We start from the raw sequence: 18024 nt of genomic DNA, 5'->3' as shown, positions 1-18024 counted from the left end.
CCCTTACACCCTTTAAGACCCTTTGCACCCCTTAAATCCCTTAACACCCCTTAAATCCCTTTACACCCCTCTATACCCCTTATACCATTTAAGACCCTTTACACCCCTTAGACCCTTTACACCCCTTAAATCCCTTTCGACCCTTTACACCCCTTCGACCTCTTTAGACCCTTTACACCCCTTTGATCACTTTCGAACCTTTACACCCCTGAGACCTTTTACACCCTTTCGACCCGTTCATACCCATTTAGACCTTTTTGAGACATATACACCTTATTCCACTCAGACATGGACTCAGTGGACCCGGAGTTCGTGGGAGAACGGGGCGTAACCCCCCCTTAGTAAATCGACGAACCCGGGATCCGCAACAATATATATATATATATATATATATATATATATATGTACATACGCAATATTCAGCAAGTCATCTGTGTGATAAACTGTCACTGCTTGCCTACATGCAACATCTTCTGTGCCCTCTCCATCTGTGAATTGAACCTTCACGTCTCGCAGTCTCTGAGATTTGCAGTTGGTCAGGTGGGGATAATGCTGACTCGCAGGAGGGACCAACTGGATTTTTCTTGTGTATAAGGTTTTATGCAACTCCATGGATGGTCTTTTTAATCTAACTGATACATCCAACCTCATGGAAATTGTTTTTGAAGTCAGAAGAACCATAAAAAAGGTGACGTGGTAATGGTTGCTTCAAATTCCTTTACATACATAAAACATACTGCAGTTTAATTAATTTTGATATCTAATGAAAAGAAAGTCAGGGTTTATAAGATGATAAATTGATGCAGTATAGATGTTGATCAGAGAGGAAGGATTGATAATTTGAAATGAAATGACCCTTACTCTCATCCTGCATGTTGTGCCCGACCTGTGTTGCCATTTGGTGGGTGAGCAGGGTGGGAGGGTTCGAGCATGTGCTATAAGAGGGTTTTGTAGTAACCGTCTACTGCAGTTATCTCAACTGGTCCCACCATGTCTGAAGATGTGTTTCGAGCTGCTGTGAGTTGTCCCTCTGATTTATTTGTCTTTGCACGATTGGATTTTGGTTTACATATTGTTTGTGGAGGAATTAAGTAACACAATAGATTACTGACAAACTATGTAACACTACTTGTACTTTAATCAGTGTTACACTTTTAAGGTAGCAATTTCAGTAATTTTTAGATCAAACATTCTGAAATTATGGACTTTTACATCTTTTTCTAATAAAATAAAAATGGAATGGATAGACAGACTTAATTGTCATTTATGAATTTATAAAAGCATGAATATTAACTTCCTCTACTCCCACCAAATTAATGTGTAAATGGCGTTTCAACAATCTACCATATAAAACAATGTCAGTTTGTGTGTTTGTACAGATGTCTTTCCCCCTTCATAAGGGTAGGTTTTAAAGGCCTTTTTTTTTTTTTTTTTACCACGAATGTGTGTTCACTACCGTCAATTTTTGAGAATAAAACAAACTCGAAAAACTATTTCCATAAAATAGTAATTATGTCTCTTCTATTGGAAAATGTAGACGGTGGCTTGCAAACCGAGCCTCAAGGGCGGTGTACAGAAGCGTTTTTTAAAATATCAATAAATACAAGGTGCATGGAGGTGAAATTTGCTGAATGTGATGTACAACACACACAGAGTCAAACGAGTGTTCATTTACATTGGTATAATGTCGAAATAAATAAAGAAGATATAAGCACACCTGACACTCGGCCAAGGTTTCAGACTTTGGCACGCTCACGAGGCTGCACCGTCGAATAAACTGTTCCAACCATTTTGGTGGGCTTTTATACTCGTGTTTTAATATACAACAAAGTGAGCTCAAGCCTCGCAGCTATTAAGAAGAAAACGTCCCTTCTTTCTGTTTTACCTCCATTTTAAGTTTTCAGCAACCTTTTACATCATTCCCCACAAGCATAAGCTGGAGGATTGTTTGTCATTATCAGAGAGGGATGGGGAGGGGAGGAAGCTCCTGCTATAATTCCAATAAGTTCAGAATATTTCACCACTGTGTTTCACAAAAAAAAAAAAAAATTCAAATCCATATCCTCGTCTCGATTTGATTCATAACCGATTTTTCTCTGATCAAATATCTCTCTTTTGAGAAGACACCTATTTGATCATTTTGAAGAAGGTAGTCAATCCAGAATGATCATATTCAGTACAAGCGTGAGCTCATAAGTAATCGGACCAACTTTACCAATCACACCAAAGCAACAGCTGGTGGATGACACATCAAACCTGTGGAACATCGGGATAAAACCCATCTGGCAGAACGACGTCGGACTAACGTTGGGCATGGGTTGGCATCATCATGGTTGGTCACACGCACATTTCCACACGTTTCAATAATGGCGTTCAGACGGAAAGGGACCCGGTAGCCCAGAAGTTGGTCTTGTGGATACCGATGACATTCGACAAACTTTGGGTGTCAATTTGCCAACAACAGACTAACGTTCGCCCGATGATCAAATCGACGTTGGCCCAACAGAATGGCCAACGTTGGTCCAATGACTAATACTAAAAAACGTTGGTTGGTGTCAGCTGGGAAATGAGAAGATAATAAGCAGTAAAATGTAAGTCGGTTTTTATTTATACTTTAGACTCTTTACATGGGAAAAAAGAAATAATGAATGTGAGTTAAAATTATCAGGTTAAGTTTGGAAAAGACTTTATATACAACTACCAGGCATACCCGGCATTGCCCGGTGCTGTTCGCATCCTGTTGGCATTTTGAAGAAGTCTAATTTTTTTGTGGGTGTCTTATTTTAACCACTTCCCTGCACCCACGAAGGAATGGGGGCAGGGGTCATTTAATATTATCTTTCACATTGTTGTAAAGGCTTAGGCACTACAGAGTGATAAAAAAAGATATATATATATATATATATATATATATGACGGATATGAGACTTAGTACTTGGGACTCAAAAGACTCAGAGAAAAGGAGCAACGGATATATTTATTAGAACTCGATTACTCAAGCTTGAGGACAGCAAAGGTTGCACTGAAACTCACAAGAAATGACCAACAGTACAGCAAGATGCTCTGAATTAAATCAATTAAACCTTGCTTTATATAAGGAATATCAGGGGTGGGGTTAGCTCACAAGATACAGAGATAGAATGGGCTCATTGGTCCCAGAATGGGCTCATCGGTCCCCCCACCATAGTCCCATCCTGTTGTTCAGTTAGTTAGAGGAAGCTCATCAAGGCCACTCATAGGTTAACTCAGATAAGGAGATGGTCAGCCATCTGTGGCAACCTGTTTACAACTTTCTGTATAGAACTTTGGTTGAGAAAGAACAAAGGGAGGGTGAATACTCATGAATACTCATAAAAGTGTCAACATTCAGTATATTGGAAAAGTCATGAAGAGATAAGAACTGTAGCCAAGGCCAGCTGAGGAGAACTGAAAGATTGTGCCCACACAGGCTAAGAGCACACAGGAAAGAACTCCTTATTAGGATATTACACATCCTCAAAGCACAAGAAAGAACTTAAGTATTATAAAGAGTTCAGTAATAAGGAAAACAGAACATATAATTGGTTATACTTGGTAATTGGTAAAGCAGCATAATAACAAAGGGGGAGGGGCATAATAGCTCCCTACATACCGCCCTTTTGGATCTAAGATACAAAGTTATCTATGAGCCAATCAAAGGCCTTTATTTCAAAACAAAGCAGAAATGAATCAAATCAGAAAAGCCATTCAACATATCACGCGAAGGCAGCCGGTGAGCATGTCCCGCACGCAAAGCACCACACAGTACCCAGTAGGATGATTCGCGTCTGTATGTGAGTATGCACCGTAAGGCCGTAGAAGCAGGGTGAACAAATGGCATAAAGGAAAAACCTCCAAGTGAGGCAAAACAGACAGTGTAAAAGATTCACTAAACATACCACACGGATGCCTCCCAGTGAGCATGTCTCGTACCCCGTACCGCACAGCGCACTCAGCAGGAAGATCCGTGGGCGTCTGGGTGCAAGTGGGTGTTAGTGGATGTATGATGTAAGTCGGGTGTAGATGGGTGTATGAGGTGAGACCGTAGAGACATGAAGATCGAATAGCGTGTCAGATCCCCAACGAAGACCTCTGGTTCCACCGGGGTCCACACCCAGGAAGATCTCCTGACCCACCCTTGGTCCACAGAGGTGCGGCCGGACTCCTCCCCGACTGGAGCTCGCCCAGGCTTCCCCAGGAGAAATCCTTGGAAATCGTCAGCGCTCAATCGATATTCATGTTCATGAGGTCCCTTACATGCTGGTGATCTGGGGAAGACACAACATCGTCAGTATCAGGTGGCTCAAACCTATGGCCATAAAACAATGCAAAACGGTCCAAAGGAGGGAGAGCAACTTCCTTTGGGTCAAAGTCGAGATCGTCCGAGGCGATGCTGCTTGCAGCGCTGTTATTCACGGGCGTATCTCCAAAACAATCAGATTCGGAACTCGGAGTATCTTCATGATCGAGTTCCTCTCCATCCGGGCTTGGGATAGCAGCAGGGTCCAAATCCCGGACTGGGTCAGTGGCGTTTGACTCACTGTGGGCTTGTGAGACATGAAGATGAGCTCGTGATACATAAAGAGGCAAAGCCTGCATTGAGACATAAACATCAGCCGGGGGCCCTTGCATGTGGCCCCCATCATCACCGGTAACATCATCAGTAACATTATTCTCAGGTGGCGTAGGCTTGCGGCGTCGGCGGTCAGCAACAGTCATAGCCGTACACATCGAGAAGAAATGAGAGGAGTCCTTTAGGAACTCGTTGACGTCTGCATGCGACGCGTTGGGGCCCAGAGGAATCGGCCTTCTGGCAGCCTGAAATGCTTCAAGGTCTGCAAATGTGTAATCGACCTCATTATCAGTAATATCAATAATGGAAGAACAATCTTCGGAAGCGGAGATCTCATTGTCGCAGCCCAGTGACTCGTTCGGGTCGTCGTTCCAGGATCCGCGATCTGCAGTTGCGTCGACGGCTGGTGTGTCATCTGGACCCACGGTCAGCTTGTCGGTCATCACCATGGCCTTTTCTGGTGTCGTCTTCAGTGTCCATCCTGTGGTAAACTTTCTCACACACGCAAGGACTAAAGCCTCGATTAGTACACAACAAACCACGATTCCAAGGACTATTGCCAAGGCGGTCAATATCTACTTTACTATCGTACCTGTCCATCCTTTGGTTGGCGGCTTTTCCTGCCGTCTCGTCCGCCCTTGCATTGCCCCGAACAACGTCAGTGTCCGCCCTTTGATGGCCGCGACATTTATCACCGCAATAGCGCGGGGAAGCAAAATGCTTTGGAGTAGCCCTTCCAATTCTACCACGCGCACCACAGCCCATATCCACCACAATTTACCTGTACCCTCTACCTATTTTAAACTACTATCCACGGGTATTCGTGAAGGGGGTCCATCTTTCCCAACCACTCCCTTCGCACCAGCCACTCCCCGTTGTCCATAAACCTCTGAGACACACACACAACCTGTCCATTTCACAGTGAGGTGGGGTGCAGATCAATTCTGAAATAACAAAGAGGGTTTTGTCTGAAATTCGTCTCATGAAAACCCATCCAAGAGTCCAGTGTGACAGACAGACAGACACATAGACACACAGAAAACCCCAGGTACACATTCAAACCAGCTTGTCCCCAGATCCACAAATGTTCACTTTCTCCCATTTATAATCCCCTTATTTCATTCCCTGTGCAAATTAAACCGACAGTTCAACCAAGGTCGCAGCACGAGTCGGGCCTGGTGTGGGAGTGGACCAGATAAGACTTTGGCTGAAATGTACGCTGGCCCGACCAAGCCCGTTTAAAGGAAACGCATGTTAAATGCAGTGAATTTTCTTCTACAAATGGCAAAATGAAATTGGACGTAGCTTTTTAAAGCACTTTTGACAATTTCCACTTTGGACTTTTGGTCCAACCACCACTTTTGGTTTTGGTCAAACTTTTGACTTTGTCCAATTTCCAGCTAACGTTAACCTTTAATTTAAACCAAATTGCAACTGAAGTTATTTTCCTGAACCCAGGAAGTTACATACAGTTACATACATCCCTGCTCATGCCACACAAGACAACAGGTGATCCACTTTCAACAGATACCACACTACACAGAAACCTTTGGCAATGCAACAACCGAACTTCCAAAAACAACAACAAAACATTTAATCCACCTCAATGGCTCACCTAGCAGCTCATTGTGTCCCGGTCTATCTCTTCTTGCATCTACACTGTTCACAGCAAGTCCAATTCATCCTTTAAGTCACATGTACCCAGAGTATATGAAACAACCACTCAAACTTAATCCAGCTGCGCATACCGTTTTCCCAAAAACTCACAGAGCAGTCCAAATCCAGACCAGTCATGCATTTACATGTAAATATTAGGTATAGTATCTAAAATTAAACAAATGGTCGACTTCCGGCTCACAGATGAAAAGCTTGTATCTTTAAGATTGATCTAAGCTTCCAACATTTCAAATCGTCACTTGAAACATCAGCTTATATCAAAAATACTTGCTCATTCCTGGAATCGCACGTTCAACCCTTTGTGTCATGACACAATATCTATTTAAATAACTATTTTCCATTTATACATTCATAGAAATGTTAGCGTCGGTCACAATCCACATGGATTGTAGCTGTCAGCGAGCGAGCCATCCATTCCATACAAGTTATTTCACACAACCATTCTCCATACACCTGGGTTTGCACACCTGTGCCCACACACTGACTCCAGGCTTCTTCATTCAATACAATGCACTCACCCCCACTCACAATACTCTGCTCAATAGACAATACTCTTCTACACACACACACAGCGTCATTTGATCTAACTACTCCCTTCTGAAACATGCGCTTTGCAGTCACCCCTTATATTATTGCGCTCCCCCATCACTACAATACTCGGAGCACACTGACGTCATCTCCCATTTTCCCCGTCCCATATGCACTAGACTATAGGAATTAAAATTAAAATTGAACATAAATCCACAACAACTTAAATCAACATAAAACCCAGCGGTTTTATCAACAGCCCAGCCACTTTCCTTGTTCGCTCTCCTTCTGTGGAACTGTAACCTTTGCCACTTTGTTGTCTTTTCTCTGCCAGTAATACAAACCGAAGCACACCTTTGTCTGCACATGTACTTTAACCATAATTATATGAGACCCAACACCAGGAGTGCTCCCTGGAGCTGCCATAACTCGCCTTCACACCCCATCCAACCACATATCTCACTCAACCTTGCCAAAATCCAATCTATTTACCTTTGTTGCACACAACATCTGTCCCCCATTGCCCATCAAAAGTGCCCACTCCACAACCCACAATTTTCTCAGGGTACACACCTGTCTTTACTGTCGAAATCCATGTTTCAGAAATATAACTCCATGGCCTGCTAGACAGCCAGACAGACACAACAATGAAACTATAACCTCCATTCTCCTTCCATGGTGAGTTTGTACCCCAATTTGTCTTGTCGATTTGTTCCATATTATTCCCATATTTTCCTATTCCCCTTCCAATGGAACGTAAATCATGGAAGTAAGTTACCAAAAGAACTCCCCTCCAGGCCAAAGGTGTGTATTTCACACCTCTACGGCATTTCACACCATGACATAATTTTAATCTTTCTCATTACACAGCTCATTGGCTCCCATGTCCTGTCAAGCCATGTGCAGCTTCACAATGTGCTACATCCTTCGGCTGGACGTTAAAATCGACATTCCCGGCATGGATTTCAATATTTATCCAATAGCCAATGTTAAATTCAATCCCACCTGCCCAATAGCTATTATGAATCCCAATATCCCAATATAAATTGTTTCAACTCGACTTTCAACCAATTTTACCGCCAACAAACCACCATTAACCTACCTCCCCCTGTTATTTATTTATTTTTCGTAAATAAACAAATAAACAAGAAAATAACCTAGTCTGTTAATTGAAAATAAAAAGTTCCCATATGTCTTTCCCTGTAACACTCACCACGGGTGTGCACTCCCGCAAATACCCCCACTCGCGTGCTCCGATGTGCCCCCTCGCACACTTGCCACAACATAAAACTCCCATTTACTGGATTAAACCTTGGCCCTCCGTGAAATCACACCACAGACTTACGATCAGACAAACAGGCAGACACGTCTTTCCTCCATGACATCATACATTGGGACCTTGTCAGTCGGATCACAGGCCACAGGAGAAATACAAAAACCTCCAACCTACTCTCCTGCCAACCTAGGCAACGCATTTTAAATCATGCGTTTCCCTATACATTCTCCATACCACGTGACTGACAAGCCAGCTCGCATTTCAAACCACTGCGCACATTCAGCAGTGTGAACAGTCGCAAAAATTCACAGCACAACGACCTGAGTGGGTCGTGTACAACGCCTTATGTCTCAATCATTCAAAAGAAAGGGGATTCTTAGACCGGGGTGGAAAGGGTGAGTTGGGGTGAAAAGGGTGGGGCAGGGAGGGTGGTGTTGCCTGGAACCCCGGGACAGAGCTCAGGGCTGGGAGGGTAGGGGTTTGGTATCTGCCTGACCCTCCCACGGGGACTTGACTTTCAACGAGCGGCATCAGTCACTCGTTAGCCTGCCTCTCTATTTCCTTAACCGCTTCATCCTGCATTTTATTCACCTGTTTCCTCAGGCCCTTGAGTTTTAATACCTCACCGGCCAGGCTGGCCTGTTTCGATCTTGCCTGTCACTTCATCGCTTCTTCCTTCCACCAACCAAAGACTTTCCAATAGTCAGGTGGGAAGTGTTTCGTGTCCTGTTCTAACTTTTCTAATGCCCCATACAACACGTCCAATTTTTCCAGCGCAAAAGACCCTCCTTTGGGCCACGGTTCACCTAGATCCTTAGTCAGCGCAACCCATGACTTCCCTGGTCTCGCAGCATCATAGCCATACCTCCGAAACATGAAAAATGCTGGGGTATTTCTAAGAGGTTCACCTGCCTTTACAGTCTTATTACCCATCCAGTTCCCCATCCTAGGAAAATTTAGTTTACCGACGTAGCCTTGTACTCGTGAGGTTCGTCCGCCTCGCGTTCTACCTAACTCTGAAAGGCTCGTAGCCTTGTGTACCCGTGAGGTTCGCCCGCCTCGCGAAGTACGGCCTTCTACCTAACTCTGAGAGACCCGTAGCCTTGTACCCGTGAGGTTCGCCCGCCTCGCGAAGTACGGCCTTCTAACCTACCCTTACTGTACTCTCCTGGCGTCCTACGCCCTTATAATACTTCTAATCTTACTTATAATTCCGACGTCTCCCGGGTAGGCCTCGGATCGGGACACCGCCCTTATCCTTACCCTCACAACCCAGAGATCTATTACCCCTTAACCTCGGGCGCCCAACGTGGGCACCCCCCTTACGTAACGTTACCCTGACGAGTCCATAAACAGTCAGTTGCTCCGGGACCCAAGCGGTCCGTATTTAAATTTAGGTTCGTGGATCAGGTTCGAGCAGGGAACGGAACAAACGGCACCCGAGCAAGAGAGTGGGTTACAATTTGGACTGACCCCCATGCTATAAAGGAAAAAACAAAAGAAAACCCACAGCTCACCTGACCCGGATCAATTGCTAGCTGGTCTCACCACTCACTTGCCTGGGACCGCGTCCCGGACTGCACAGACTGATCGACACCGCTGCCACCAGTTGACGGATATGAGACTTAGTACTTGGGACTCAAAAGACTCAGAGAAAAGGAGCAACGGATATATTTATTAGAACTCGATTACTCAAGCTTGAGGACAGCAAAGGTTGCACTGAAACTCACAAGAAATGACCAACAGTACAGCAAGATGCTCTGAATTAAATCAATTAAACCTTGCTTTATATAAGGAATATCAGGGGTGGGGTTAGCTCACAAGATACAGAGATAGAATGGGCTCATTGGTCCCAGAATGGGCTCATCGGTCCCCCCACCATAGTCCCATCCTGTTGTTCAGTTAGTTAGAGGAAGCTCATCAAGGCCACTCATAGGTTAACTCAGATAAGGAGATGGTCAGCCATCTGTGGCAACCTGTTTACAACTTTCTGTATAGAACTTTGGTTGAGAAAGAACAAAGGGAGGGTGAATACTCATGAATACTCATAAAAGTGTCAACATTCAGTATATTGGAAAAGTCATGAAGAGATAAGAACTGTAGCCAAGGCCAGCTGAGGAGAACTGAAAGATTGTGCCCACACAGGCTAAGAGCACACAGGAAAGAACTCCTTATTAGGATATTACACATCCTCAAAGCACAAGAAAGAACTTAAGTATTATAAAGAGTTCAGTAATAAGGAAAACAGAACATATAATTGGTTATACTTGGTAATTGGTAAAGCAGCATAATAACAAAGGGGGAGGGGCATAATAGCTCCCTACATATATATATATACATGTAGATATATATATATAAATATATATATATATATATATATATATATATATATATACTGTATATATATATGGTGGCTGTATATATATATATACTGTATATATATATATATATATATACAGACCGGTAGACTGTATATATATATATATACTGTATATATATACATATATATATACATATATATATATATATATATATATATATATATATATATATATATATATATATATATATATATATATATACATATATATATATATATATATATATATATATATATATATATATATATATATACATATATACATATATATATATATATACATATATACATATATACATATATATATATATATATATATATATATATATATATATATATATATATATATATATATATATATATAGTATACAGTCACGTGAAAAAGTAAGTACACCCCATGTAAAGTTTTTACTTTTTCAACATATTTCAACATACAGCTATTTGATCTTCATTTCAACAATATTGATAGATAAAGGTGATATAATATGACAGATATCATGAAACATTTAGATTTTGTAGTCCATTGCATAATTTAAATAAACATCAATGCAAATTTCGCATATGGAAAAAGTAAGTACACCCTTACATTTATCACTACTTCAAATACCTAAAATTAGAATCAGGTGCACCAGGTCTGGTGCAAATGATTAGAACATCGTTAGAGAGGATCTTGGAGGAACCTGTCTTATTTAAACCTCAGACATTTCGTTTGGTTTGCTCTTTGTTGTTGAAGTGTGCGGCGTCACCATGCCTAGATCAAAAGAGCTCTATGAGGCCTTCAGAAAGAAGGTTATAGATGCCTACGAGTCTGGGAAGGGATTTAAAAAGATCTCCAAACAATTTGAAATCAATCATTCGACTGTCCGGAAGATCATCTACAAGTGGAGAAGATTTCATACAACTGCCAACTTGTTCAGGCCAGGCCGCCCCAGCAAGTTCAGCCAGAGAGCAGACCGCAAGATGCTGAAAGAAGTCTCTAAGAACCCCAGAATGTCATCACGGGACCTACAGGTAGCTCTTGCGACTGTTGATGTCAAAGTGCACGAGTCGACCATTAGAAAGAGACTGCACAAATTTCATCTACATGGGAGGTGTGCCAAGAGGAAAGCTTTGCTGTCCAGAAAGAACATCAGGGCAAGACTAAAGTTTGCCAATGAACACCGAGGCAAAGACCCGCACTTCTGGAACAATGTGCTTTGGACAGATGAGTCAAAGGTAGAGCTATTTGGCCACAGTACCAGAAGACATGTTTGGCGAAAACCAAAGACAGCATTTGACCACAAGAACCTGATACCAAATGTAAAGCACGGTGGTGGAAATATTATGGTTTGGGACAGCTTTGCTGCATCAGGGCCTGGGCAGCCCACCATCATAGAATCCACTTTGAATTCTTCATTGTACCAGAGGGTGCTTGAGGATAATGTGAGGCCATCTGTCGGAATGTTGAAGCTCAACCGAAGGTGGACCTTGCAACATGACAATGACCCTAAACATACCACTAAATCCACCAAGGAATGGCTGAAAAGAAAGAAATGGAGGGTTCTGGAATGGCCAAGTCAAAGCCCGGATCTAAATCCCGTCGAGATGTTGTGGGGGGATTTTAAACGAGCTGTGGATGCAAGAAACCCCTCAAACATCGCACAGCTGAAAGAATTCTGCATGGAGGAGGGGGCAAAAATTTCTCCGTCGATGTCAGAGACTGGTAGACAGTTTCAGAAACGCCTACTTGAGGTTGTTTCTGCCAAAGGGGGCAATACCACCTGTTCGAGCTTGTACTCCTAAAAGTAAGGGTGTACTTACTTTTTCCACATGCGAAATTTGCATTTATGTTTATTTAAATTATACAATGAAATACAAAATGTAAATGTTTCATGATATTTGTTTTATGATATCACCTTTATCTATAAATATTGTTGAAATGAAGATCATATCTGATAGGTTTTTGTCTGATCTTTATCCATTAGATCTGAAGAAGTATCTGTTGTTTATATGCCATGCTGATTTACAGGGTGTTTCAAAAAGAGTGATGCAACTTTAAACGTTTATTTACAAAGAAACAGAAACCTCAGGAACGTGAACCAAACATTTCTTGAAAGCTTATGACATGATATTTTCTATCACTGATTGCTATTGCAGTGAGTCACTGCTAGAGTTAGTGAGAGCCCAAGGTCTGAAATTGGCATTTATGCAAAATCCTTGTAATTTACATTATCGATGTGTGCCACTCCGCGGTTCAGACAAGCATTGATCCTGACTCCAAAGTTCTGTTCAACTTTCCTGTAGGTCTCATGTGGCACTGCCTGGAGGTAGTCTGACACGTCCTGCTTAAGATCATCCAGTGTGGCAGGGTGGTTGATGTAGACAGAGAGGCACCCAGGGCAACGAGGCGGTTTCTGAAGAGCTACTGCAGGAAAGTGATTGTGTCACCAGCTGCAAGCAGGGGTGCAGCATCCTGCATAAACCAGGTCATGCTGAGCTGGTTTGGGGTGACCTTTTGGGCTCGATCATTATGGAACTTCTGGAGCACGGCCCGGTAGTACTCACTGTTGATCGTCACCGTCCTGCTGTTGTCATTCTCAAACCAGTAAGGCCCGAGCATTCCCCATCTGGCATTGAAGGCGCAGACACATGTGACTTTAGGCTCTTTCAGGTACCTCTCAGTGATCTCCTCAGGTGGTTCTGCCCCCCAGAAAATGTTGTTGTGGTTGTTAATGGCACCATTCATACATATGATTTAGTCTCATACCACAGAGCCAACACTTTTGTCTTCTGCTCCACTGTCAATGGCATAGTTGAGCTACAGAGCTGGAAATCCCAGGGAACAAATATCACAATAACTCTACCAAACCCTGAAAAGGAAAACGGTACAGGTCAAAAACCAAAGAAATGGCAGGATGTCAAAGTTGTATCAATCTTTTTGAAACACTCTGTATGTACAGAGATTAAAAAGCAAAATGATATTGAGAACATTTTGTGAATGGAGATGTCAACAACATTTCAGGTATAATATTCAATTAAACTGTCAATTAATAGTTATTTAAGTGAAATACTTGAGTCTCCATTCGATGTTGCATTTCCCGTTTCACTCTTTGCCTTCCTTTCTGTATTCTCAATGTCATTGTTTCAATATTCCCATCACATTTGCTTTCTTTTATATCTCCCATTTCCCCCATGCAAATGTATTCCAATTGAATAGATTGCACATTCTAATGTCCATTTAAGGAACTTATTGACAGTTTATGGTCTTCTATTGGCACGTTAACGAGATGCCTTGCATTTATTTAATCCCACAGTTCTGGAAGAAAACCCATAACCACTGACATATATTAGGACACTGAGTATGAACGCTCATTATCTGCTCCAGTGTGGAATTCAGTGCGGACAGATATAGAACGGCTGTGCTTTTAACCTCATTGACCTCTCAGCATAGAATCTGCACAATGTGTTAAAATAAGTCATGGGAGAAGTATTCGGCATGAGGAAAAAGAATGTTTTACGCATGGGTTTCAGGGGGAGCGCACAAGCAAAAGTCTTGCCTGAAAATGTTAGTGAAGTGCGTGTGTGTGTTATGTGTGCGTTGTTTGTTAGCTTCGCCACCGAAGGTAGATGGTTATGTTGTCACGCATGTTTGTCTGTCTGTGAACAGCTAGGATATCAGAAAAAGTTATGGACGGATTCAGCCGAAACCTGGTGGACAGGTTGGATGTGTGACAAGGACGAATTGATTCGATTTTGGTGAAGGGGGGATTCAAATTATCGATGTAAATGTAAATATCGGACCTTTACAATATTGAATGAATCCGTCCTTGTCACACACCAAAAAAAATAACAATGTCGTTTTTGGACCCATCTCTCAATGGTGACGAATCACTTAAAACATTACAGGATCCCGATCTTCAACAAAATTGAATCAATTCGTCCTCGGCAGACACCCAACCTGTCCACTAAGTCTCATCCGAATCCGTCCATAACATTTGAGATATCATGCTGTATGTTGTCTGTGCCCCTATTGGTGAAGTTCCATTGGTGAAGAATCACTTAAAATATATATTTTTAGCCGCGTCGCAGACGCTGGTCATAGAGTGCCCTCTGCTGTTGTTGTTGTTCTTCTCGTTCTTCTTCTTCTTGTTCTTGCAGAGAAGACAAAACCTCAAAGCTCCACCCATTCTGGGAACCATAGCTCCACCCATTCTGGGAGAGGCTTCATATAAACAAATATCCACCATTTTATTAACTCGCATAGCTTTGAGGCCTGTTTTGTAGGCCCGTGGTGTCTTCCTCTCTCACACAGTTTTATTTCAAATCAAATTCGATATATCATTTCATTTTTCACAGTCGCTAACATAGTTTTAGACTCGGTTGAAAAAAAACGGGAAGAAAATCCGATGAAAGTTGCCCTTTATAGAACGAAATGAATTCTCAAAGGCCTGTAACTTCAAGTCCATTGAGATATATTTTGTTTAAATCGCGGCATGGTCAGTCATACACCGACCGAAATAACAGACGGGAAAATGCCGATATATATTAAAAATTCGTCCATTTGATGACAATCGTCACGATGAAATATTTAATTTATATGTCGTCACAATAATGTGGAGAGAGGAGCATAGCTTCGTTCACATGTCGCCACATACGGGAAATTGCCGAGATATATATATATATATTTTTTTTGTATACTGAATCGAGGCTCGTGAAAGAGCTAACATTTACTTCACAAACAAATCGACCAGACAAACAAAATACACAAAAAGAGGGAGCGGAAGACAAGATGGGGAGAAAAGAGGAAGCACACAAACACAACATCCGAGAGCAGGGAGATGTGTGGAAGGGAGAGGGCCCGGGGGGAGGAGGCATGGGAAGGGGGGAGGGAGACGTATAAAGCACAAGGACACCAAGGACTTCCAGGACAGAAGTTGGTATTTCAAAAAGGGGAATTGGGGTGAAATTAGCGGGGGTAGAAAAGATCAAGGTTTTGGATAGGGGAAGATAAGAGATGGTGGTGAACAGCTGTTTTAAAGACTTGGAGGGTGGAGTGGGATTGAAGAGAGTGAGGGAGTTTGTTCCAGAGGCGGGAGAATAGAGGAATGAAGGAGTGAAGGTGAGCAGAGAGTCTTGATTTTGGCAGTTTAACCAAAAGAGGGTTGCAGGCAGATCTTGTGCGACCTGTAGGAATATTTGCGGGACAGAGCCCAGAGAAAGCTGGGGGGGGCAAGGCCAGAGAGGAGTCGGTAGAAGACAGAAAGACCACCAACCTGCCTGCGGTGAGTGAGTGAGAGGCCCTTGGAGTTAGCTTCATCGCGGGAGATTCCAATGATTCTGAATGCTTTGGTTTCAACAGCGCGAAGGCGAGCTAGGTGTGAGGCAGGAGCACCAGCCCAGAGGGGAGAGCAGTATTCCATTGAGCTGCGGATGAAAGCCTTGTATGTGGTGAGGAGCTCAGGTGTGCCAAGGAAGGACTTCGCACGACGGAGGATGCCCAGTCGGCGACTGGCTTTGGAGGCCAGATTTGAAATGTGGTTTTTCCAGGAAAGATCATGGCAGATAGTGAGACCCAAAAGCTTGAGTGACAGAACTTCTTGGAGAGGATTATTCAGAAAGTGGATGGGAGGGTTGTCCAGTCGGTCTTTTCGGAGAGACATCGTAAGAGTGTGAGATTTGTCAAGATTGAAAGACATGTTCCACTTGTTTGCCCAGTCTGTGATTTTGTCAAGGTCTGCAGAGAGTGAGGAGGCTGCAGACTGCCGATCTGAGGGATGAAGAATGGAGCGACAGAGAGTAGTGTCGTCAGCAAAGAGATACAGAGGATTTTCAAGAGAGTCAGAGAGATCATTGATGAAGACCAGAAAAAGCACAGGGCCCAGAACACTGCCTTGGGGAACTCCAGCCTGAACAGGAAGAGGAGATGAGAGAAACCCATTCAGGGCCACACGTTGACTACGACTAGAGAGGAAGTCCGCCAGCCATGCGTGGAGATTTCCATGGACACCAAAAGAGGAGAGTTTGGTGAGCAGAGCGGGGTGCCAGACTGTATCGAAGGCACGTGATATGTCAAGGGAGACTGCTCTAATTTCCTGTTTGGCATTGAGGACCTCCATCCATTGTTGAGAAAGCAGAAGCAGCATGTCCAGAGTGGAGTGTCCAGGTCTGAAACCAAATTGATGATCAGAGATCAAGCCATTGGAGAAGAGGAAAGATTTCATATCTGAAGCAATGATGGATTCCATGACCTTGCTGATAATTGGGAGAAGGCTGATTGGTCTGTAGTTGCGGCATGGTCAGTCATACACCGCCTGAAATAACAGACGGGAAAATGCCGAGATATATTAAAAATTCGTCCATTTGATGACAATCGTCACGATGAAATATTTAATTTATACGTCGTCACAATAATGTGGAGAGAGGAGCATAGCTTCGTTCACGTGTCGCCACACATGGGAAATTGCCGAGATATATATATTTTTAAATCGCGGCATGGTCAGTCATACACCGCCTGAAATAACAGACGGGAAAATGCCGAGATATATTAAAAAATCGTCGCCACACACGGGAAATTGCCGAGGTATATTTTCACTTTGCACAAAAATAACATCAAGTAATCGAATCAATAGGAATGTCCTGTGCCTATAACATCGACGTTATAGACACAGCTGCATCTAGGCATTGTGTAACATCGACGCGGCTTTTGTTTTAATTAAAACTTTTTGTACTTGTTCATTCTCATATGTGGATCCGGATCCGCACCAAGTCGAATCAATTTGTTCTTGTCACATACCAAACCTGCCCACCAAGTTTTGGCTGAATCCGTCTTTTACTTTTTGAGATAACCATGCCATATATATTTTTTGACCTTATTTCTCAAATGTGTCGAATCATTTAAAATTATAGTATCCGGATCTGGATCTTCACCAAAATGTACTCAATTAGTCCTTATCACACACCCAACATGTCCACCAAATTTCGTCCGAACCCATTCGTAACCTTTTAAGATAGGCTGTCCTGCTCACAGACAGACAGATTGTCATACTAAATGTCATACCGTTTGTGAGTTTGTTTCACTTATACGTACTCCTGAACCGCTGGACAGCATGAGTTTCAAACTTGTTGATGTACTCACCGTATGGCCGGGAAGGTTCTAGAATGGTTAAAAAAAAACCCATAGATTTGGTGGATTTGATAGGTGGTGGGGACTCCTCTCATTATCTCTGTGTAAATATGTATCATATACAGTCCCTGGTGTTGGGCTAGCGGCTAGTGTGCCAGCTTAGGATGCCAAGTAGATCCTGGGTTCGAATCCCGGTCAATCGCTGAATTAACGCCAGGGGGGTTGACTCAGCCTGAATCTTACCTTCCGAGGTCGGCAAATTGAGTAATTCCCTGTTTATCGTAAAAAGGCGACAAACAGGGTTGGCGGCAGGAAGGGCATCCGGCCGTAAAACATTGCTTCAAAAAGGGGACCAAAAAAACAACAACAACCACGGTCCCCAAAAAGGCCAACTCCCGCTTTGCAGGGAAAAATGGCCTCTAAACGGTGGTTTTTTTATACAGTGCATTCAGAAAGTATTCAGACCCCTT

General features: G+C 42.9%; 1 protein-coding gene across 1 annotated transcript in view; it reads left to right on the top strand.

The window, feature by feature from the left end:
• Window positions 1–877: 877 nt before the first annotated feature.
• TNNC1 (troponin C1, slow skeletal and cardiac type) overlaps window positions 878–18024 on the top strand; it is a 30549-nt gene continuing 13402 nt past the window's right edge. Inside the window, exon 1 of the mRNA XM_068112179.2 lies at window positions 878–1017. Within this exon, the coding sequence (XP_067968280.1) occupies window positions 991–1017 (27 nt within the window). The 5' untranslated portion in view covers window positions 878–990. The remainder of the gene's footprint in view (window positions 1018–18024) is intronic.

The sequence above is a fragment of the Myxine glutinosa genome, chromosome 4 (genome assembly GCF_964187855.1).
Source record: "Myxine glutinosa chromosome 4, kmMyxGlut1.1, whole genome shotgun sequence".
Taxonomy (NCBI): Eukaryota; Metazoa; Chordata; class Myxini; order Myxiniformes; family Myxinidae; genus Myxine; species Myxine glutinosa.
The sequence above is the reverse complement of the archived record's forward strand: the minus strand, read 5'-3'. Positions and strand labels throughout refer to the sequence as shown.